The 19,779-nt window shown below is 40.4% G+C and overlaps 1 protein-coding gene across 2 annotated transcripts in view; it reads right to left on the bottom strand.

The window, feature by feature from the left end:
* Nucleotides 1-19,779, bottom strand: part of LOC131414684 (uncharacterized) — a 50,730-nt gene that overhangs the window by 20,312 nt on the left and 10,639 nt on the right. The window contains exons 2-3 of one of the 2 annotated variants that reach the window (XM_058555728.1): nucleotides 15,135-15,234; nucleotides 7,634-12,587 (exon numbers count right to left, since the gene is read on the bottom strand). In XM_058555728.1, the coding sequence (XP_058411711.1) occupies nucleotides 12,554-12,587; nucleotides 15,135-15,234 (134 nt within the window). In that variant the 3' untranslated portion in view covers nucleotides 7,634-12,553. Of the gene's footprint in view, nucleotides 1-7,633; nucleotides 12,588-15,134; nucleotides 15,235-19,779 lie in introns of those variants that run through there. The other variant, XM_058555727.1, reaches the window with a different exon arrangement.

A 19,779-nucleotide genomic window follows, 5' to 3' on the forward strand; every position in this document is an offset into this window, starting at 1 on the left:
TACTGTCTTCTCTTCTTTTAATAATCATTTTTTATGAAATTATTTTTACCATGTACCTCTTTTTGTTTGCTTTGAAAGAAGCAGAAGTGCCAAAGAAGTGGGGGGGTTTTTTCAACCTGTAATTTTTCTGGTTAAAAATATCTTTAATAGGGGCCGGCCCCGTGGCTTGACGGTTAAGTGCACGTGCTCCGCTACTGGCCGCCCGGGGTTTGGATCCCGGGCGCCCACCGAGGCACCGCTTGTCTGGCCATGCTGAGGCCGTGTCCCACATACAGCAACTAGAAGGATGTGCAACTATGACATACAGCTATCTACTGGGGCTTTCGGGAGAAAAAGGGGAAAAAAAAAAAAAAGGAGGAGGATTGACAATAGATGTTAGCTCACGGCTGGTCTTCCTCAGCAAAAAGAGGAGGATTGGCATGGATGTTAGCTCAGGGCTGATCTTCCTCACACACACACAAAAAAATCTTTAATAAATTAATGTATGTACCTATTCTCTTCTACTAAAGTGCATAACATCAACACAAGTTCTGAAGAGACTTTATATCAGCTGAATAACTTTTGTATTTATATTACTTCATTCAACAAATATTAATTGCTAGGCTCAGTGGGAGGTATTCTTTTTAAGTATACATTCTCCTACATCAATTAACTTCTTGTGTTTTGAAAGATGGAAATCTGTTCAGGGAACTTAGACAAAAAGCAGGATGTGACACAAATGAATGTTACAAATAATCATGTTTCAGGAGCTTAGAGTAAGATACAACTGCAGACTAAAGTGAAGGAAGATGATACACGAAATATCGGCAGTGTAAACACAGTTGAAAAGACTTTCTAACCGCAAATTGGGAATTCACATAATCTGTCACATGATTACTGTCTAAAATGGGAAGAAGTCCTGAAACATTAATAATGGGCTGATACTATTTTTATATATTTTCATGGTTTAATCTCAAACACACTGGGAATAGGTGTAAGTGAATTTGTAATAGTATAAAGCACATTCCTGTAAAACAAATATTTGAATAATCTACAGCCTGTATATCTTCACCTAGTAGGTATCTGAAGTTATGGGAAACCAAGTAGCAGCACTTAAATAAATAAGACAGCAGAGTTGGTGGGAGAGAAATTAATTTTATAAGATATGTCTTGTGGTTTTGAATTTATCTTTCTCCTCTTCTTTCCCTACTCCTTTTAAATATTTTTTTGTCACATTAGTATAAGGAACACAGGAAAAATAAACAATCTACAATAACATTAATTCATAGATCTTTTAGGCAAACTCTAAGTAATCTGTACTTGGTTTCTTCCTGCATGAAGAAACAGCAATAAATCTTGCAGATGTTTTTTCTACTATCCCTATCTCTACCGGTAATTACAAGCAATATCTCAAAAACACAGTCGTCATGTTTACTCCCATGTTATAATATCAGGCTTCTATAATCATAGCTTAAAAAGTTAGGAAAGAATTCAAGCAGAATTTTAATTCCAATAAAAATTAAGTTCTGAATATTCCACTGTTGGCTTGCAAATTGGCCTCCATACATGGAGATCAAGGGGAGACCGAAGAAAGAGGCAGCCACTCCAGATTGGTAGATGGCAGTTTAATAAGCACGAGAACTTACTTACCAGGCTGGTCTTGGGTGCCACAGGTCAAGTAGATCTCTGCACCCTGTTCTTAAAATTTTATATGGGTGCCTTTCCTGGGTTAAGTCACATATAATGTTCAGATGGTCTCAACAACACCTTGCTCTCTCAAGGCTGTGTCCTTGAAAACAGCTCCCACTGTGGAAAAGTGGGCAGAACGTACATTTCAAGGACAGGGGAGGGGGCAGGAGCTGCTGATTGCCGGGGGTCCAGCTCTTGGGTCAACCAGTGGTCACATCCTCTCCATGACCTCCTCCAACAACCACCATTAACTATGTTTGACTGATCTTTATTTGTATATTTAGTTGTTTGTTTTATTTTTCTTTCTTTCTTTTTTGCTTTTTTTAAAACATAAAATCAACTCCCATTTGTAGATTATCTAGAGATGAACCATTTTCTCATTATACAAGGCCCTTAATTACCTCTCTCTTACTGATTACCCATTTATTCAGGATTTGAAGAGTGCAAGGATAATATAATTGATGAAACCATATATTGCAGTTCTGAATTAGGCTGGCCTACTATACCACTCATTAACTGTGATCTCAAATTCCTTAACCCTTCAGAGTCTCAGCTTCTTCAATAAAACGGAGAAAATTAGATCTACCTCATAGAATCACTATGAGCAGATGAAATGAGATTACACACATTAAGTAGCACTGTGCTGAGCACAAAGCACACTCAATACATTTTAACCGTTGTCATTATTTTTTTCCAAATATTACGTATGCCAAAGCTCCTTTTTATTGTAGTGAACATTAAAAGTTCAGTAAACTAGACTCAAACAGTAGAGAAAACACATTTTTTAAATAAAATGCTGTGAAATATCATAGTTTAAGAAGCATTAATTTAAATCATCATTTTTTATTACATTAATAGGAACTCAATACATTTTAGGATTACCATTGTCATTATTCTCAAATATCCAAGACACAGCCCTCTTTTTGTTAAAGTAGATGGTTGAGAGCTGAGTGAAGAAATTACATTAGAGAAAACAAATGGTCTATTATACTTCTTTGGTAGATTAATATGAACATATATCTAATTTTTGACGTATTTCCTGATTAACTTAGGTGAACATGATGATTGTCTTTCAAATAACGTTATAGGGATTGTCAATATACAAGTACAAAATATGACCAATTCATCAGTGTTTAAAAACAGTAAACTCGGGCAGGCCCCGTGGCTTAGCAGTTAAGTGCGCGCGCTTTGCTGCTGGCGGTCTGGGTTCAGATCCGGGCGCAGGGCGCACACCGACACACCGCTTCTCCGGCCATGCTGAGGCCGCGTCCCACATACAGCAACTAGAAGGATATGCAGCTATGACATACAACTATCTACTGGGGCTTTGGGGGGAAAAAATAAATAAAATCTTTAAAAAAAAAACAAAACAGTAAACTGTGAATTTTGTCTCTGCAATCTACTGTTCCAGTATATCCGACTGAAAACAAAAAAAAACAACTTTTGATGAACATGTTCCTTTTCTCTTTGTACTAAACCTGATTGTGATAATTATTATCCTCACAGTAGCAATGATCACACAGAGAAATCATATTACTAAATCTGGGGTATAGGCACCATTATAAGAAGGCTAGAGGATATTTTAGGCAGTACATTTCCAAGAATTTGAAAGCATGGTGATTTTGCAACAAACTAGAAAATCAATATATAAGAACAGAGATTATATACAAAATATTAACCGAGACCAAAAAAATTTGATAAAATATAGTATCATATCTATATATTTATATATACCTATAGTATCTAGTATATATCTATATATCTATATATACATATAAATAGATATTATATGTAGCATATATACTATATGTTACATATAGTATACCATAGATACACACATAAATACACATCTATATATACCATACATTTATTTGTATATATACATATATACAAAATATATAGTTACTATGGATATAGTGTACTATAGATGTATACATATCTATATCTATATTATAGATATAGACACACTATAGACATATAGTAAACTATTTTTTAATAAAAAATTTTACTTATAAATTTATAAATTTTTATTTATAAATCAATTGTTCCTAAACTTAAATAACTTGAGTGAGGAACTTGGTGTCTAAGACCCTAAGAATCAGATAAAATCATGTTTGTAGCACGCAAAGCTACTGCTTGGATCTTGGTAACTGCTCCAGCTTAGTGATTAAGAGAGTTTATCCAGTTTTAATAGAAATTCAGGCAAGATCTGTCCTGAATAGTATCTCATACATGATCATAATCCCCCGACTCTACCTCATCTTCTATTTATATTTATTAGTTAAATAGCTGCAGTACCCCCATCTATTTATTTTTTTTATTGCATTGTATTAAATGGAACCGGTGAGTGGCAATGAATTTAAATCCTAACCCAGTCACTTACTAGTTGTGTAACCTAGTATAAGTCATTTAATCACTCTAGGCCTCCATTTTCTCACCTGAAAATGAGATCAATAATGTATCTCACTTATGGTTTTGTGGTGAGAATTAAATGAGATAATCTTAGTAGACACAAAATTAATAAAAGCCTTTAGGAAGATGGAGAACTGAAGACAGGATACAACCACTTTCCGGCCCTCCAGTACCCAGTGTTTATATTTAATTTTTGAGCATTTGTGGTAGCCTCCAAGATGATCCCCAATTGTTATCTCTTTCTGGTATTCACATCCTTATGTAGTTCCCTTCCATGATGAGTAAGGCTGATCTGCTTAACAACAGAATGTTGAAGAAGTAACAGTTTGTGACTTCTGAGGCTAAGTTATAAAGACATCGCTGCTACCATCTTGTGCTCCCTCAGATTGCTCATGGTGAGGAAAGCCAGCAGGCATGTCATGAGAACATTCGAGCACCACTGAGGAGAGAGGCTCACAGAGGGAGGAACTGAGGCCTCCTGCCAACAACAAGCACCAACTTGATAGCCATGTGAGTGCACCATCTTGGAAGCGGATCCTCTAGACCCAGTCAAGCCTTCACGTGATTGAAGCCCAGCCAACACTTTCACTTACCCTCACGAGAGACTCTGAGCCAGAATTGCTGAACTGAGCTACTCTCACATTATTGACTTACGAAAACAGAGATAACAAATGTTTACTTTTACTAAGTATTAGGGTAATTTGTTATACAGCAATAGATAACTAATACATCACTCCAGTTTGATTTTTCCCAAGTAAAAAAACGTAACCAACTATTAATCACTAAATTTGTATCCTCAGAGAAGAGATCAATGAAATTATATGATTCTTCATAGTACTGTACTTCAACATGCTGCTGTACCCAGGCCCTATCACCTTGTAACAAAGAACCCAAGGCATTAGCCCTTCGGGCAAGAGACATAAAACCATCTTTCTGTTTCCATTTCCTTCCCTTTGTTTAACTAGCCTATTCTAGCTATTTCAAACACAGTGCTATAGGAGAGTGTATCAGTCTGGACTTTGACATCTCTGTCACACTGTTTCACTCCATAGCCTGTAAAGTGGCTCTTTTACTCAAAATGAGAAAGCTTTTGACAACAGAGCCCAGAAACCTGAATATCATCTACTATACAATTCTCTGAAGTTAAAAATTAAGTGGGGGAGGGTCAGGGGCCTTGACTGCTCCAAACTCCACTCTTTTTTTTTTTTTTTGTGAGGAGGACTAGCCCTGAGCTAACATCTGATGCCAATCCTCCCCTTTTTTCTTGAGGAAGATAGGCCCTGAGCTAACATCCGTGCCCATCTTCCTCTACTTTATACGGGATGCCGCCACAGCATGGCTTAACAAGCAGTGCGTCGGTGCGCACAGCCCCCAAACTCCACTCTTGGCTACCACAGGGCCTGCAGCCAAGAGTTCCAAAATTGTAACTGATGGAGGTACTTAAGGCACATGATTTCCAGCCTAGATAGTTCTCCATTCACCAACCATTGATTGCATGCCTTTGTGTGCCAGGCACTGTGCTAGGTGCTGGAGACCCTGGCAATCTTCAGGGTCTTTGGTTCTATTTTCCCTTGCTCTTTCTTTTTTTCCTTTTCTTGCAAAATGCAACGGACAGGATGAGGAAAGCAGAAGTACTTTCAAATGTATATAAAAGAATATATAAAGAAAAAAGTCATAAACATCTTTATAAGATATTTTATTTATAACATTTATAACACAATACTCACCTCATAAAGCAGCTTCTCTTTGGGATTAGTTCAGGGAAACTGCTGCTACAGCCTGAATGTGTGATCACGTGATGTCAACAGCTGACAATTGCAATTAATGACAAATGAAACCCTAATAGAAAATTGCCCATGAGATGGGGTTATTTATGACAAAAATGAAACAATCACCATTCTGTGAACAATAAAAATATCAATGAGGTGAGTACAATGGAGAACAACTGAAAATTGTGAAAGCAAACAGACCATAAGTACCTAAGTGGATTTTCAAAGATTTTTTTCCTACCACGTCTCCAGATATAATTGATCTGTACTATCTGCCTTATGAGCATCTAGGAATTTATTCTACTTATTTTTATCATACATAGGAGTCCCATAGAATTATCATTGGCAGAATTAATTACGTTTTAACATCTATAAGGGTGTTGGAATTAACTCTGGAAATATTTAGGATTCTTTCCTGTCTGTACTGCAAATAGCAAGAAAGCATTTATTTGTTGATGGTAGATATATCTGAAGTCTTAGTCTGCTGCATGTAGCACCTTATTAAGGAAAGAATTTTAAGGGTGATCAGTTATTCCAAAGAAGAACTACTAATTTTCTGTTCTAGTCATCTCAGAAAGATGTTGTTGATGTTATATGAACCACCCAAGCTTAACATCCAAATGAGCATTGCCAGAACCATGAAATTACTGGTCAGACAGTATGACAGACAGGAGTAATATTCAAAATAATTAGCAAACTGAATGGCACTTGCATCAACCAGAGTTGACACTGGCTGTAGTGCTAAAGCAGAGTTCGAGACCCCTTGCTGTACCATGAGTTAACCTAGTGCAGGAGCAGGGGCAGCTGGGAAGTGGGGGAACCATCTTCAGGGGAATTTAGGTCATGGGCTATTAAGAATAGGTACAGGGGCCGGCCCGGTGGCGCAAGCGGTTACGTGCGCGCGCTCCGCTGCGGCGGCCCGGGGTTCGCTGGTTCAGATCCCGGGCGCGCACCGACGCACTGCTTGGTAAGCCATGCTGTGGCGGCGTCCCATATAAAGTGGAGGAAGATAGGCACAGATGTTAGCCCAGGGCCGTCTTCCTCAGCAAAAAAAAGAGGAGGATTGGCGGATGTTAGCTCAGGGCTGATCTCCTCACAAAAAAAAAAAAAAAAAAAAAAAAAAAGAATAGGTACAGAATTATTTCAATATTTTAATAACTGATATGGCTGTACCGTGTATGGGTGAAGTCACCATGGCTTGACGAGATGAAAAATAGTCTTTAAAATTATCCCAAATTGGGGCCGGCCCGTGGCTTAGCAGTTAAGTGCACGCGCTCCAATACTGGTGGCCCGGGTTCAGATCCCGGGCGCGCACCAACGCACCGCTTCTCCGGCCATGCTGAGGCCACATCCCACATATAGCAACTAGAAGGATGTGCAACTATGACATACAACTATCTACTGGGGCTTTGGGGAAGAAAAAAAGGAGGAGGACTGGCAATAGATGCTAGCTCAGAGCCGGTCTTCCTCAACAAAAAGAGGATTAGCATGGATGTTAGCTCAGGGCTGATCTCCCTCACCAAAAAGAAAGAAAACTGTAAAAAATATATATATATATATTATCCCAAATATATTGTCATCACCTAAACCACGTGTGGAACTCCTTTTTGGAATTGCCTTCAGAGCCAGTTTACAAGCCTGTGAGTAAAAGACTCATTAATTTTATCATAACACATTTTTGACCAAAAATGGTATTACACAACTTGTTCACTTATATTATTCACCACACTTGGCTCTGTGTGGCTTTTAGCTATTTCCAAAAATTAGACTCAAATTCCAAAGACACAGATGTATTAAGGATTTATTTTAGTGTTTTATACAGCATCTAAAGCAACTCCAAATGAGGAAAAGAATATTCAAGTGTTTGAACTTTCTGTTATACATCATTACAGTACTAGAAGTTTACAAGTAGTTATCCCATTTAATTTTACATTACTTTATTTTACATCTTTGACCCCTTGGGAGTCTGACCTCCACACACAAGCAAAAATTACAGAACAAAAATTTACGACACTCTGGAGAGATTGACTTTCTGTTGTAGCATATTCTCCCTCCTAATTACAACTGTGACTCTAATTAGTAAATTCATGAATAATAACATAGTGAAAGAATCAGGACAAAGCTTCCAAATATCTTAAAATAAAAGGAAGCTAAGATTTATTGAGTGCCCACTACATGCGAGGGCTATTGCATGTTGGAACTAGTTTTTGCACATATGTAACAAATTTAAAAAGACTCTGTATTTGGCCAGACAGTGTGTTACATTTGTACATTTCTTGGTATTAACCAATTGCTAACTGAAAAAAATGTTTCTATCATTGTATTTTTTAACTTAACATTTTTAGGCACGTACTATATAATAGGCATGTGTGAAATAATTATATATTATATTTTTAACCACTACAATAACCCTACAAAATAGATACTATTAAAATTCCCATTTTATACACAAAGAAATGGAGACTTAGTGATGTGAAGAAGATGGTCTGTGGTTACAGGGCAGAACCAGGATTTTAACCCAAGCACCCTGATTCTAGACCCATATTCTCATCACTGTGCTGCACTGAGGGAATTGGTGAGAACACTGAAATGGGCTTGTTACTTGTTAAAATCAGAATTGGGGTTAAATGCTTTGCACGGAGTTCGTGCCCTGTTGCATGACTTCCATACAGGTGGGCACAGAATGAGTTGACTACCCAGAGGACAGAAAAGGATGAAGCCTGTGTTATACGATCAAGTGGCACTCATTCCCCAACATCTTCAAAGTGTCTTCCCTGAAGTCTGTCCCAGAATGGCTGAAATTCCCTCTACGATTCCATCCTCTGGGTACAACAATGATTATGTTGTCTTGACACATGTGTTGCAAACTACCTGTCACAAATAATTTGTTACTTATATACTTAAAACACAAAATTTTAAAAATTACTTTCTAAATTTGCTTTTTTCAGGACAGGTTTTGTTGTTTAACATATACACAGGAAAGAGGAAACTCATGTAATCATCACCCAATTAAGAAATAGAGCCATGTCAGTACTATTGAGTGCTTTTTCCCAATCTCTTCCCCTTACTTCTGCACAAAAGACTCATTATCTTGACTTTTGAGATTTTGTTCTCTCTCTCTCTCTTTTTTTTTTTTTTTGGTGAGGAAGACTAGCCCTGATCTAACATCCGTCGCCAATCCTCCTCTTTTTGCTGAGGAAGATTGGCCCTGGGCCAATATCCATGCCCATCTTCCTCTACTTTATACGTGGGATGCTGCCACAGCATGGCTTGATAAGCGGTGCATAGGTCCGCTCATGTGATCCAAATCTGCGAACCCTGGGCCACCAAAGCGGAGCATGTGAACTTAACCACTACCTCACCAGGTCGGCCCCTTGTTCTCTTTTTTTAATTCAGTTTGCCACCCATGTAGGTATCTCTAAACATTGTATTTTTTAACTTTTGCCCTTTTTTTAACTTATTATATAAAAGAAATTATCCTGCATATATTCTGTGACTTGCTTACTTTTTCAGCATTGCTGTGACATTAGTCTATGTTGATGTGTAGCGTTAGTTTGTTTTTGTGACATACAGTATTCCATTGCACACCTCAATTCATGTATTCTGTCCATTGTTGATGGATAATTGAATTATTTCCAGGTTTCTTGTTACTAAAACAATGCTGCTATAAATATTCTCCTACAATGTCACTTGGTGCACATTTAGAAACTAGTCTCTAGGGTATAGAGTAGAATTGCTGTGTCATAGAGTATGGTGGAAGTTGTTCATAACTATCCACTCTCTTCTCATTTTATAAAAATAGAGGACTATCGAAGACATTTCCCAGCCTTCTTACAGCCGTTGTGGCCATGTGACTAAGTTCTTGCCAACGGTGTCAGAGTGGAAAAGAAGTAGGACACTTCCTGGTCTAGTCTTTTAAAAATTGGATGTGTGCTCCTCTATGCTCTCATTCCCCTTCCCACACTCTGCAACACTGATGTGCCTGCAATCTGGTTTATAGACCGCGCAAACATGGACAATGGCCAAAGAAAGGGCCGACTAATGAGACAGAAGAATCTTCAAATGACCGTGGAAGAGGCCATCCCCAAATCTGGACCATTCACTTGAAACTGTTATATGAGAGGCAAATACCACTGGGATTTTGTTTTACAGCGTCTTGGCATCTATCCTGTGTAATATATAGCATACGAACATGTTTAATTTGACTAGGTTATGCCAAAAGCTTTTCCAAACTGGTTGTATCAGTAGGCGCCCCCACTAGTAGAGTATGAGAGTCCCCATTACTGTAACTCCTCCCTCACGTTTGATATTTGTCAGTCATTTTAACTTTTATAACCTTAGTGGGTATCAAGTGCTAGCTCATTGAGTTTAAGTTACATTTCCCTGATTACTATTGTTAATTTTTTTCATATAATTTTTGTTCCATTGGGTTTCTTCTTCTGTGAAATACATATTTAAGTCTTTTGCCCATATCTTTATTAATTGCTTTTCTCTGTAATAATTTGAAGAATTCTTTATAATTTGGAGAAACATACTAGTCCTTGGTGGAATATATGTGTTGCAAATATCTTTCATTCTGTTGATGGCGATTGGTAATGTTTTTTGTTTTAATGAAATCGAATGTCTCAGCTTCTTCCTTTATTATTTGTGCCTGCCTGCTTGCTTTTTGACATTGTGTAAGAAATTCTTTTCTTCCCTAATATCGTGCAGATATTAACCTATGTAATCTTTCAAAAGCTTTAGGCTATTGCTTTTCACATTTAGTTCTTTGGTTTACTCACTCAAATTCTGATATGCTTTTTTGCTCAGAAGAGTAAAGGGTGGAGTTAAAACTGGCAGATGGAAATTTCAAATAATCATGGGTGTGCCCAAGGGCATTTGTATTTCATGCGAATACCTTCGTTAATGTGTATTGAGAGGGGAAAAAGGTTGAGAACAACAGGTTGAAGGCATTGTCTCCAGAAGTTCCTTTAGTGTGACTTAACAAGAATAAATGTTAAACCCTGCCGTTAGACACGCTCTTAGTTACTCATTTACAGAACAGGGCAGACTAGATTATTAGTGCTTCATGTGAAAAAGACCTGAAGTTCTTACTTCGTTTTTAACTTGTGGCTGACAAGCTAGACATGCCTCCAACCATGTGACATGGTTGCCAAAAAATCTAATGAGATCTCACCTGGACATTAAGAATAGAATGTCCAGATCCTGGGAGATAATATCTCCCCTGTAATTTGTATTAGTTAAACAATGAGTAGGCTATTGCATCTTATTCATATGCAGCTTTTGAAGAGGAACGTAGGTCAATTAGACGTCATCATGAGGAAAGCAGTCAGTCGGTGATGGGGTGGGAAACCACTACAGATGAGCAATAGTTGAAGGAATTGGAAAATCTTAGCCTGAAATGGAGAAGATGTAGATGGGCTATAATAATTGTGTTCAGAAATTTTAAATGTTTCCTTATGAATGAGAGGGCACAAATCGGCTTGGGCTACTATAACAAAATACCATAGACTGAGTGGCGTCAACAACAGATGTTTATTTCTGACAGTTCCACAGGCCGGGAAGTCTAAGCCCAAGGTGCCAGCAGATTTGGTTCTTGGTGAAGGCTCTCTTCCTGGTTTGCACTGGCTGCCATTTTCCTGTGTGTTCACATGGTCTTTCCTCAGTGCCTGCTCATGGAGAGAGAGCTCTCTTGTCTCTTCCTCTTCTTTTTAGGGTACTAATCCCATCATGAGGGACCACTCTCACGATCTCATCTAAATTTAATTATCTCCCCAAAAGCTCCATCTCTGAATACCATCACACTGAGGGTTAGAGCTTCAACATGAGAATTTGGGGGAGGACACAAATGTTCAGTCCATAATAGCACATATATACTCTATGTTTCTCCAACTAAACACTGGGGACCAGTGGATAGAAGCTATAAGGAAGCAGGTTTAGGCTAATTATAAAGCATCTTTACAGCAGGTGAACAATGTGTCTTCAAAAAAAACTGATTGACTCAAAAAAGTAGTCATCTTCCCCAACACTGATGGTACTGAAATAGAGTCTGGAAGACATTTATCAAGGACGTACTAGTAATAGCTAATATTTATTAGTGGTTACTATTGGCAAGGAATTATTCCACTCTCTCTGCTTTTCTTATTTAATACTCACAGTGGCCCTAAGAGATGAGATCTCTTTTGTCATCATTCTTTTTTTTTTTTTAACTGTTTTATTTATTCATTTATTTTTTTGTGAGGAAGATCAGCCCTGAGCTAACATCCATGCTAATCCTCCTCTTTTTGCCGAGGAAGACCGGCTCTGAGCTAACATCTATTGCCAATCCTCCTCCTTTTTTTAATTCTCCAAAGCCCCAGTAGATAGTTGTATGTCATAGTTGCACATCCTTCTAGTTGCTGTATGTGGGACACAGCCTCAGCATGGCCGGAGAAGCAGTGAGTCAGCGCGTGCCCGGGATCCGAACCTGAGCCGCCAGTAGCGGAGCGCGCACACTTAATGGCTAAGCCACGGGGCTGGCCCTGTCATCATTCTTAAATGAAGGGCCCGAAGCCCAGAGAGGTTAAGTAATTTGCCCAAAGTCACAAAATTGGTAAAAGGCAGGAAGCACATCTGTCTTCTGTCCAGAGACTGAGTTCTCACCCATACTGCTTCTCACTTGTCAATGCTGTAGGAAGATTTGCTTCACTGGGACAGAAGATGTCCTAGGTGACCTTCCACACCTGAGACCATTTCATTCTAAGAAAATAAAAATATATTACCTAGGAAGCATAAAACAGTATGGAAAGCAGATACTAGAGGGAATGGGAAGAGGGGGTAGGTAAATTTAATGAGGGAGGAAAAAGTCTGGAAAGATCCTAAGTAAAAGGCACTAGGCCAGGAAAATCACATTCCTGGCTGGGTGTAGGCAGGGGGCATTTCCTGAGCTTGCGTACACACAAGAGAAAGGTGAAGGGGAGTAGGAGGCAGCAAAGACACAAGACATACAAAACTCTTCCCTGCCATAGCAGAGACATCATTTGGGGATCCGAAATGAGTTTCCAACACCACATTTTTTTGCTAGTCAGAAAGAACTGAGGGAAACAAGGAAGGAATATCATCTCCACATTGAGTCTCCAAGAACCTGCAGTGAGCTTACTTTGATTATTTTTCTTGTAATAATTACATAGCACCTTTCCCTTACAAAAAGCAGTCGGAGACAGATGTTAATTAGACCCAAAGGGACTATTTCTAAGCATTCATTCATGCATGCAAGCATTCATTAACAAATATTTATTGAGTGCCTATTTGCTAGGCACTTTTCTTGGCACTGGGGAAACAGCAAAAAAAAGTAGTCCCACCTCCACCCCCCAAAATAATTCCCTGTCTTCACCGAGCGTATTCTCTGGAGCAGAAAAGCACAAACAAAAAACAAGATGAATATGTAAAATTTAAGGTGTGTTAACTAGAAGAGCAAAGGAGAAAAACAAAGCAGGGAAGAACAGGAAGTGAGCATAATGGAGAATTGTTGAAATTTTGATAGTCAAACTAAAAAGGAGACGGGAAAATGGTCAAGAAAAGGGGATGTTTTGAGGTCCCATGTGGGTTTAAAGTCCATGCTTATGAATCACAAATACCGTGAAAGCTTTTGTGGCAAAGTGAAAAGGACATTGAGAACATCACTTCCCTTCTCTCATCCTCATTTCCTCATCTCTAAAACGAGAATCCTGACATTAGCTCTCTAGACCACACAAGAAGTGTGTGTGTCTCAAATGAATGTGGCCTTCAAAATGTAAAATAACAGGGGCCAGGCCGGTGGCACAAGGGTTGAGTGCGCCCACTCTGCTGTGGTGGCCCCAGGTTCCCCGGTTCAGATCCCGGGCGCGCACCAACACACCACTTGTTAAGCCAAGCTGTGGCGGCGTCCCACATAAAGTAGAGGAAGATGGGCATGGATGTTAGCCCAGGGCCAGTCTTCCTCAGAAAAAAAAAAGAGGAGGATTGGCAGATGTTAGTTCAGGGCCGATCTTCCTCACACACACACAAAAAAGTAGAACAATACATATGTGTAACTTCAACTTACTACAAAAATGATTTATATTTTTGAAAATGCCCTCCTAATCTCTGAATATTTGTACATCGATACACACACATATACTCGCACATGCACACATACACACATAGAGAGGGAGAGAGTAAGGAGGAGAAATTTTCCATTGAGAGTGAGAAGAATACACACACACGTACACATGTTGTATCCAGCCCATCTCATATCTCATGTAATCCATCTAGTACAAATATTCTGACAAGGAATAAGCAAATCTGTGGTGGAATATGGTCTTTTGAGGCTCCTGGGAGGCTCTCAGCAGACTGAAGGAACACATTCCTTCTTCATTCAGGTCTCCTTGGATTACTGAACCCTTGGCAGACCTTTTTTAACCACCTCCTGAAATGCTGGTTTCCTTCCCCCATCCAAGCTACTCAACAAAATGGAACTTGTCAACTGTGCGTATGGTAATAAATCTCCTTTCTAGCATTTCTCCTGACATTCTAATGCCTTCTTGAACATAATAAAAAAGGTCATTTTCCACCTGAGTTCATCCTCTCCAAGCTACCTTATATTTCTGCAAATCCAAGTTTCAACAAGTTTGATTTCATTCCTTCTACAGTATTTTATTTGCTTTAACGAAGCTAAAAATCCCAGCTGCAACCCCACGTGCTCCTCTAATTGCTTGATTGGGGATTATATTTTATTGACTGACTATATAATACAGATACATTTTGAAAGCTGAACTGTTCCTTTTCCTTGAGTGACAGAAAATTAAATGCTCCCTTTCAGATATTGCCCAAGGATTTCTTATGATTTTGTTTCCTACCTCAATTCAATAACTTTCTAGGTATCAATTACTCCAAGATCAGCATTCTCACCTAAAACATAAAACAATCCCCTGGAACCCCTAAGACAGGAGCAGGCCTTTCACTTTGGGCAACCAGCTCAGCTGTGCTGTCATTTCACAGTCCTGTCTCCAGTTTCCAGGGGAGGAACTCAAAGAGTCACCTTCCAGAAGTTATACATTCTTGGTGGCTGAGGAATTCTTTCCAGTAAACATAGTTGTATTTATTCTTGGTAGGTTCAGGCATTGATTTAAGTGCAATCATCATTTCTAGACAACATTATCTGGAATATAGCGCCATTTATAATGAAAGTTTGTGGGGGGTGGGATGGCTACTAGGAGGGCGCCCAGACAAAAATTTGGGAAAAGCTTGGACTCCTTGCCAGTGATAATGACAAGACATGGCACGTACTTGCTTATCTTAACACTTCTGTGACATTCCTCTATGTATGTCAGTCCATTCGCTCTCCAGAAATGATGAATCAACGAGGCAGGCAGACTGCGGCCTTCACCTGGAGAAATAGAGTTCCAGGACCACGTGAAGGGACCACACCTTGACCACGACCGCTTCTGCGCAAGGCAGGAGGCCCGCGATCCCGGGGGCGGGTGGTGCCCAGCCTGGCCGCCCGTGGTCAGGGCGCCGCCAGCCGGGCTCTCCTGGGTCCCAGCCCCAGCTGCCCCCGAGCCGGGAGCCAAGGACGCGCGCGGGGTCTGTCCTGGGGCATGTAGACAGGACGGTCCTTGGCCGTGGAAATCACCCTCCGCTCAGAGAGGAAGTGGTTTCTTGAGGAGCAAGGGCACAGGATCCCTTTGGGACAGCACCGACTTTCCTGGAGAGTCAGGGGGCACTCCTCCCGGCTGAGGGTTTCCGGACGCAGGCGGGGGGCGGTGGGGGCGGTGACAGCTGGAGAAGGAACGGAGGGACCCGCTGGGAGAGAAAAAGAGAGGGAGAGAGGACTGGCCTGTGCCATCTCGGGACCAAACCCAGCTCGGGTCTAGGGGATGGAGACGACGGCAATCTGCCAGGGGCAGGAAGGACACAAGCCTCGGACAGCAAAGGAGGGAAACCTTCGCACGCGGGCTCTGGGGCAGAAGGAAGGACTCGGTTGGAGGGAGGGAGGAGGATAAAAAGACGAGCATCCGTCCCTCTTTTTCCTGTTTTTATTTTTTGTTTTCTCTCCAAGCGCAAAGGGAATCAGCCTCGACTTTGGTATGGGGAGCATCCATTATTGAATGAAAATAGGACAGCAGTTTTTTTTTTCTTCTTTGAAATAAATTCAGCAGGACTGCTTCTCCACCTCCTCGGTTATTCTCCTTCCCCAGTTTATTTTCTCGTGTCCCATTCCCACCGCACCCCTAGTCTAATTCCCGGTTGGTCATTTGGATTAACGGAAAGAATTTGTCTCAGTTTTTGTGTCCTGTGTGGGTGTTTTATCAGCTTAAATACCTTCAGAGTACACTATTCCGCTACCTGGGACTTCTACTCTCAATGTTCCAGTCCTTCTAGTCCAAGAGTTTCGTTATTAAGTGAGCTGTGTCCCTCCCTCCCTTGGTGCAGGCTCTCTTGCTGCAGGCGCACGCGTTTTCATTCCAAGCCCCTTGCATTCCAACCCCTCGCTGGGTTGTTGCTTTGCCCTCAGGCTCTCAGAGCACATCAAAGGAGTTTGCTTTGCCTGCCCTCAGACCTTGACTTGGTGCCTACTGGTGGGGCTGCCCTCCAGACTGGGAATCTGCACCTCTTCACTCTCTTTTTTAAGCCTGTTTCAGTTCCTGATAATAAAAACAATCAAAATGCTTAGACAAAGCTGTGAAGTAGGGTAATTCGACCTGTATTCTGCACTCCCCACACACAGTACTTCCCTTCTTTCTCCCCTCCCCTCCTTTTCCTCCTCTACTCCCTCTCTGCATCAGCACCTCAGTTTCTGGCATTGCAAGAGTTAATTCAACATCGTGGATTCAAATGTGAGAGAAGAGCTGGTATCTGTCATTTTAGCTGTGCTGTAAAGTAGCCCAGCCATTCCTTTCACCCACACAGGCAAGTGGTCCACGGACTGAGACAGTGAGGTTTCTTTTTTATCACCTTCTCTCCTCCTGTTCTCCTACCTCCTCTATCGTCATCATCAACATCATCTTTTATAACTTTCATTGAGCCCTTAATACATGCCAGTGACAAGAGATTCTCACATATTGGGGTATATGGGGTAACTATTTGGGTTCAAAACTGGTTCAGCTTGAACTAAAAAGCCTGATTTATGGCCTATCAAACATACATTGTCCATCTGCTTAACCACTAAAGTAAAGAATGCGCTCTCTTAAGAATGTGTACTTCCCTGCCTACACCCTACAGGTAACACCCCATCAGTAATGCCCTATTGGTAACGTCTGGATTGGTTCCTTTCCTGATGTCACCCTCATGTTGACCTGCTAATTTGCAACCGAATACCTTTTGAAATTTTGATGAACATGTATCCTGCGTGTGTTTAATGTATGTTCTTTGTTCTAAAAAAGATTTAAGACTGTACTGGAAACATGCTTCTCTGGAACGCTTTCTAAGGCCTTCCTGGGTTATAATCCTCACTCTGATTCAAGTAAAGTCACCTTATTTCTCTTATCTGTAGAATGGGTATTGGTTATTTTGTGTTGACAGCAGGCATAGGAGTAGGAACTTTACATGCACGTTCTCTCTTAATTATTATAAGGACTCATAATGGAACGTTCCACTTTATAGGTGAGAAGACTGTGGGTTAAAAAAGTTGAGTAGCTTCCGCAAGCTCATACATCTAGTATGCTTTGGTGCAGGGGTTTGTAAACCAGACAGTCTGGCTCCAGACTTGTGGCACGTCACTACTAAGGAGTTGCCGTTTCAGTGGAGGAGCCAGGCCTGTAAACAGATAAATACAATTCGAGGATGTCAGTGCCAGCGCAGTAGAAAGACTGGCAGCATGACTAACAGTGCCTGGGGGACTCAGGAAAGGCTTCAAATGTAAACTGACATGTGAGGTGGGCCTTGAAAAATGAGTAGGAGTATCCCAGGAAAACAAAGGGATGGGATAGTAGGTGCATTTCAGGCTGAGGGCACTGTATGTGGAATGGAACAAGTTGAGAAAGTCTGCCACGGTGTGTTTAGGAAACAGTGAGCTCAAGGTGACCGAGGCATCGGGTTCATGAGAGAGTGTTGTGATGTGAAACTAAGAAGGGCAAATATGAAACTAGAGGCAAGAATGTCAAGGACTTTAGAGATCTTGCCAGGAAGTTTAGCTTTCATCTTGTAGGTAAAATGACTCCAGCAGAAATTTTAAAGAAAGAGAGTGACATAATCAAGTTTGTTTGTCTGTCTGTCTGTCTTAAATGACAAAGCAGAAGTCTGGAGAATGGAGAGTAGAGCCAGGTAGTAGGGCCACTGGTTGGAAACTCGCTGTACAGATGATGGGGGCCTGGGTTAGTGGTGAGACTGGAAAAGAGAGATTTAGTTCACTGAAGAATATTGGCATTAAGTCTTCTATCTGTTCCTAGAATAAAGGGCTTTAGGCATAAAGAATTTCATTCAAAATAAAAAGAGCACCAAATCAGCCCTCTTACTTTTATAGGTATAGTTAAAGTCTAGGAAGCTTAGGAAGATTAAATCACACAATCAACTAGTAGAGAATGATAATAGTCACCTTTTATTTAGAGACTACTGTCAACACACTTAGCATTCTTTAATACATTTGACCCTTCTAACTTTTGAGGGTAAGTACAAAGCTACTCTTAAGTCCATTTAACAGATGAGGAAGCTAGGATCAGTAACTTGATGAAGGCGGCATAGAGACAGAACTGGGATTCAAAACTAGCTGTATCTTATCCCACATTCTTGCAGTTTTTGTATGCTCTTTTCTGAGATTGAAATTTAGGGGTCCTTACTCCTAATCTAGTACTCTCTTCACTAGTCATTGCTGCCTTTATTTGCTGTTAAATGCTTTTCAGGCATCACTGGACACCCATTCCTGACTGTCTGACTGCCTACTCTATGAATATGCCCTACAGAAGTGTTTATTGTAGATTCACTGTTTACCAAACACATTAAGCAAGATACTCTGATGACCCTTTTTAAGATGGGAGTTTTATGGTGAAAGAAAGAGAAAATACAAATGACATCAACCTAGAACCAGAAACAGCTAATCAAAGCTTTGAAGGGTATCGACGTGAAGGGTCAAGGGCTCTTGGAGAAACAGCCGATGTTATTCAGCAGCTTCCTGTACCAGGGGCTTCCCGTGTATTATTTCACTTAAGAAAACTAACTTAGAGAGGTGCAATAACTGGCAGAGTGTCACATAAATACTGCACAGAGGAGCTCCAGTTTATCTGACACCAAACTCAGGCTCTTAACCACTATTAGAGCAGTTAGCGAAGATGAAGTCAGTTCCATGGGCAGTAGTGTGTTGGCAAACATTTAATAACCAGCTCTCAAAAACAGCCCTGATTTGTAGTGTTTGCCAATTTCCAATTTCCATAGAGTGTAAACAATCACACAATGGCGAATTTCAAGCTGTCCATGTGACATCATTGAAGGCGGCGTCAGAAGTGATGTGCACAAGCAGCTCTGGAGAGCCTCCGGCATACAACTGCCCCATGGAAGAGGAGACGCTGGGGCAACGTGTGAGAGGAGAAGTGGAAGAGATCTGGGGTAATTCTTGGAGAAATAAGGAGTAATGAATGAAGGCTGGAATGGAGATTAGGTTAGTTACACTCAAAGAAGGTAGGTAGATTGAGCTAATTGAGATTAGGTCAAGTAGAAAGTGTGATTTAGCTGCTGGGGCAGCTATTTGCTTAAAATCACCATTCCTAAGGGGTTGCAATTTGCTTGAAAAAAGGACACCTAAACATTGACTTATTTTATCTGAAACTTTCAGCAGGCACTTGTCTTAATGACTGCTAAAACTGAAAACACACTTAAAAGACTGAAATCAGGGTGAGGGGAATCAAAAAGATTGGCTGATGTGAATTTCTAGCTATTTATCTACTTTCCTCTTTCTTTATGGCAAGGACAATAGCAGGCTGATGAAGGTGATAAAGTGATG

This window comes from Diceros bicornis, chromosome 15, assembly GCF_020826845.1.
Source record: "Diceros bicornis minor isolate mBicDic1 chromosome 15, mDicBic1.mat.cur, whole genome shotgun sequence".
In the NCBI taxonomy this organism is placed as follows: domain Eukaryota; kingdom Metazoa; phylum Chordata; class Mammalia; order Perissodactyla; family Rhinocerotidae; genus Diceros; species Diceros bicornis.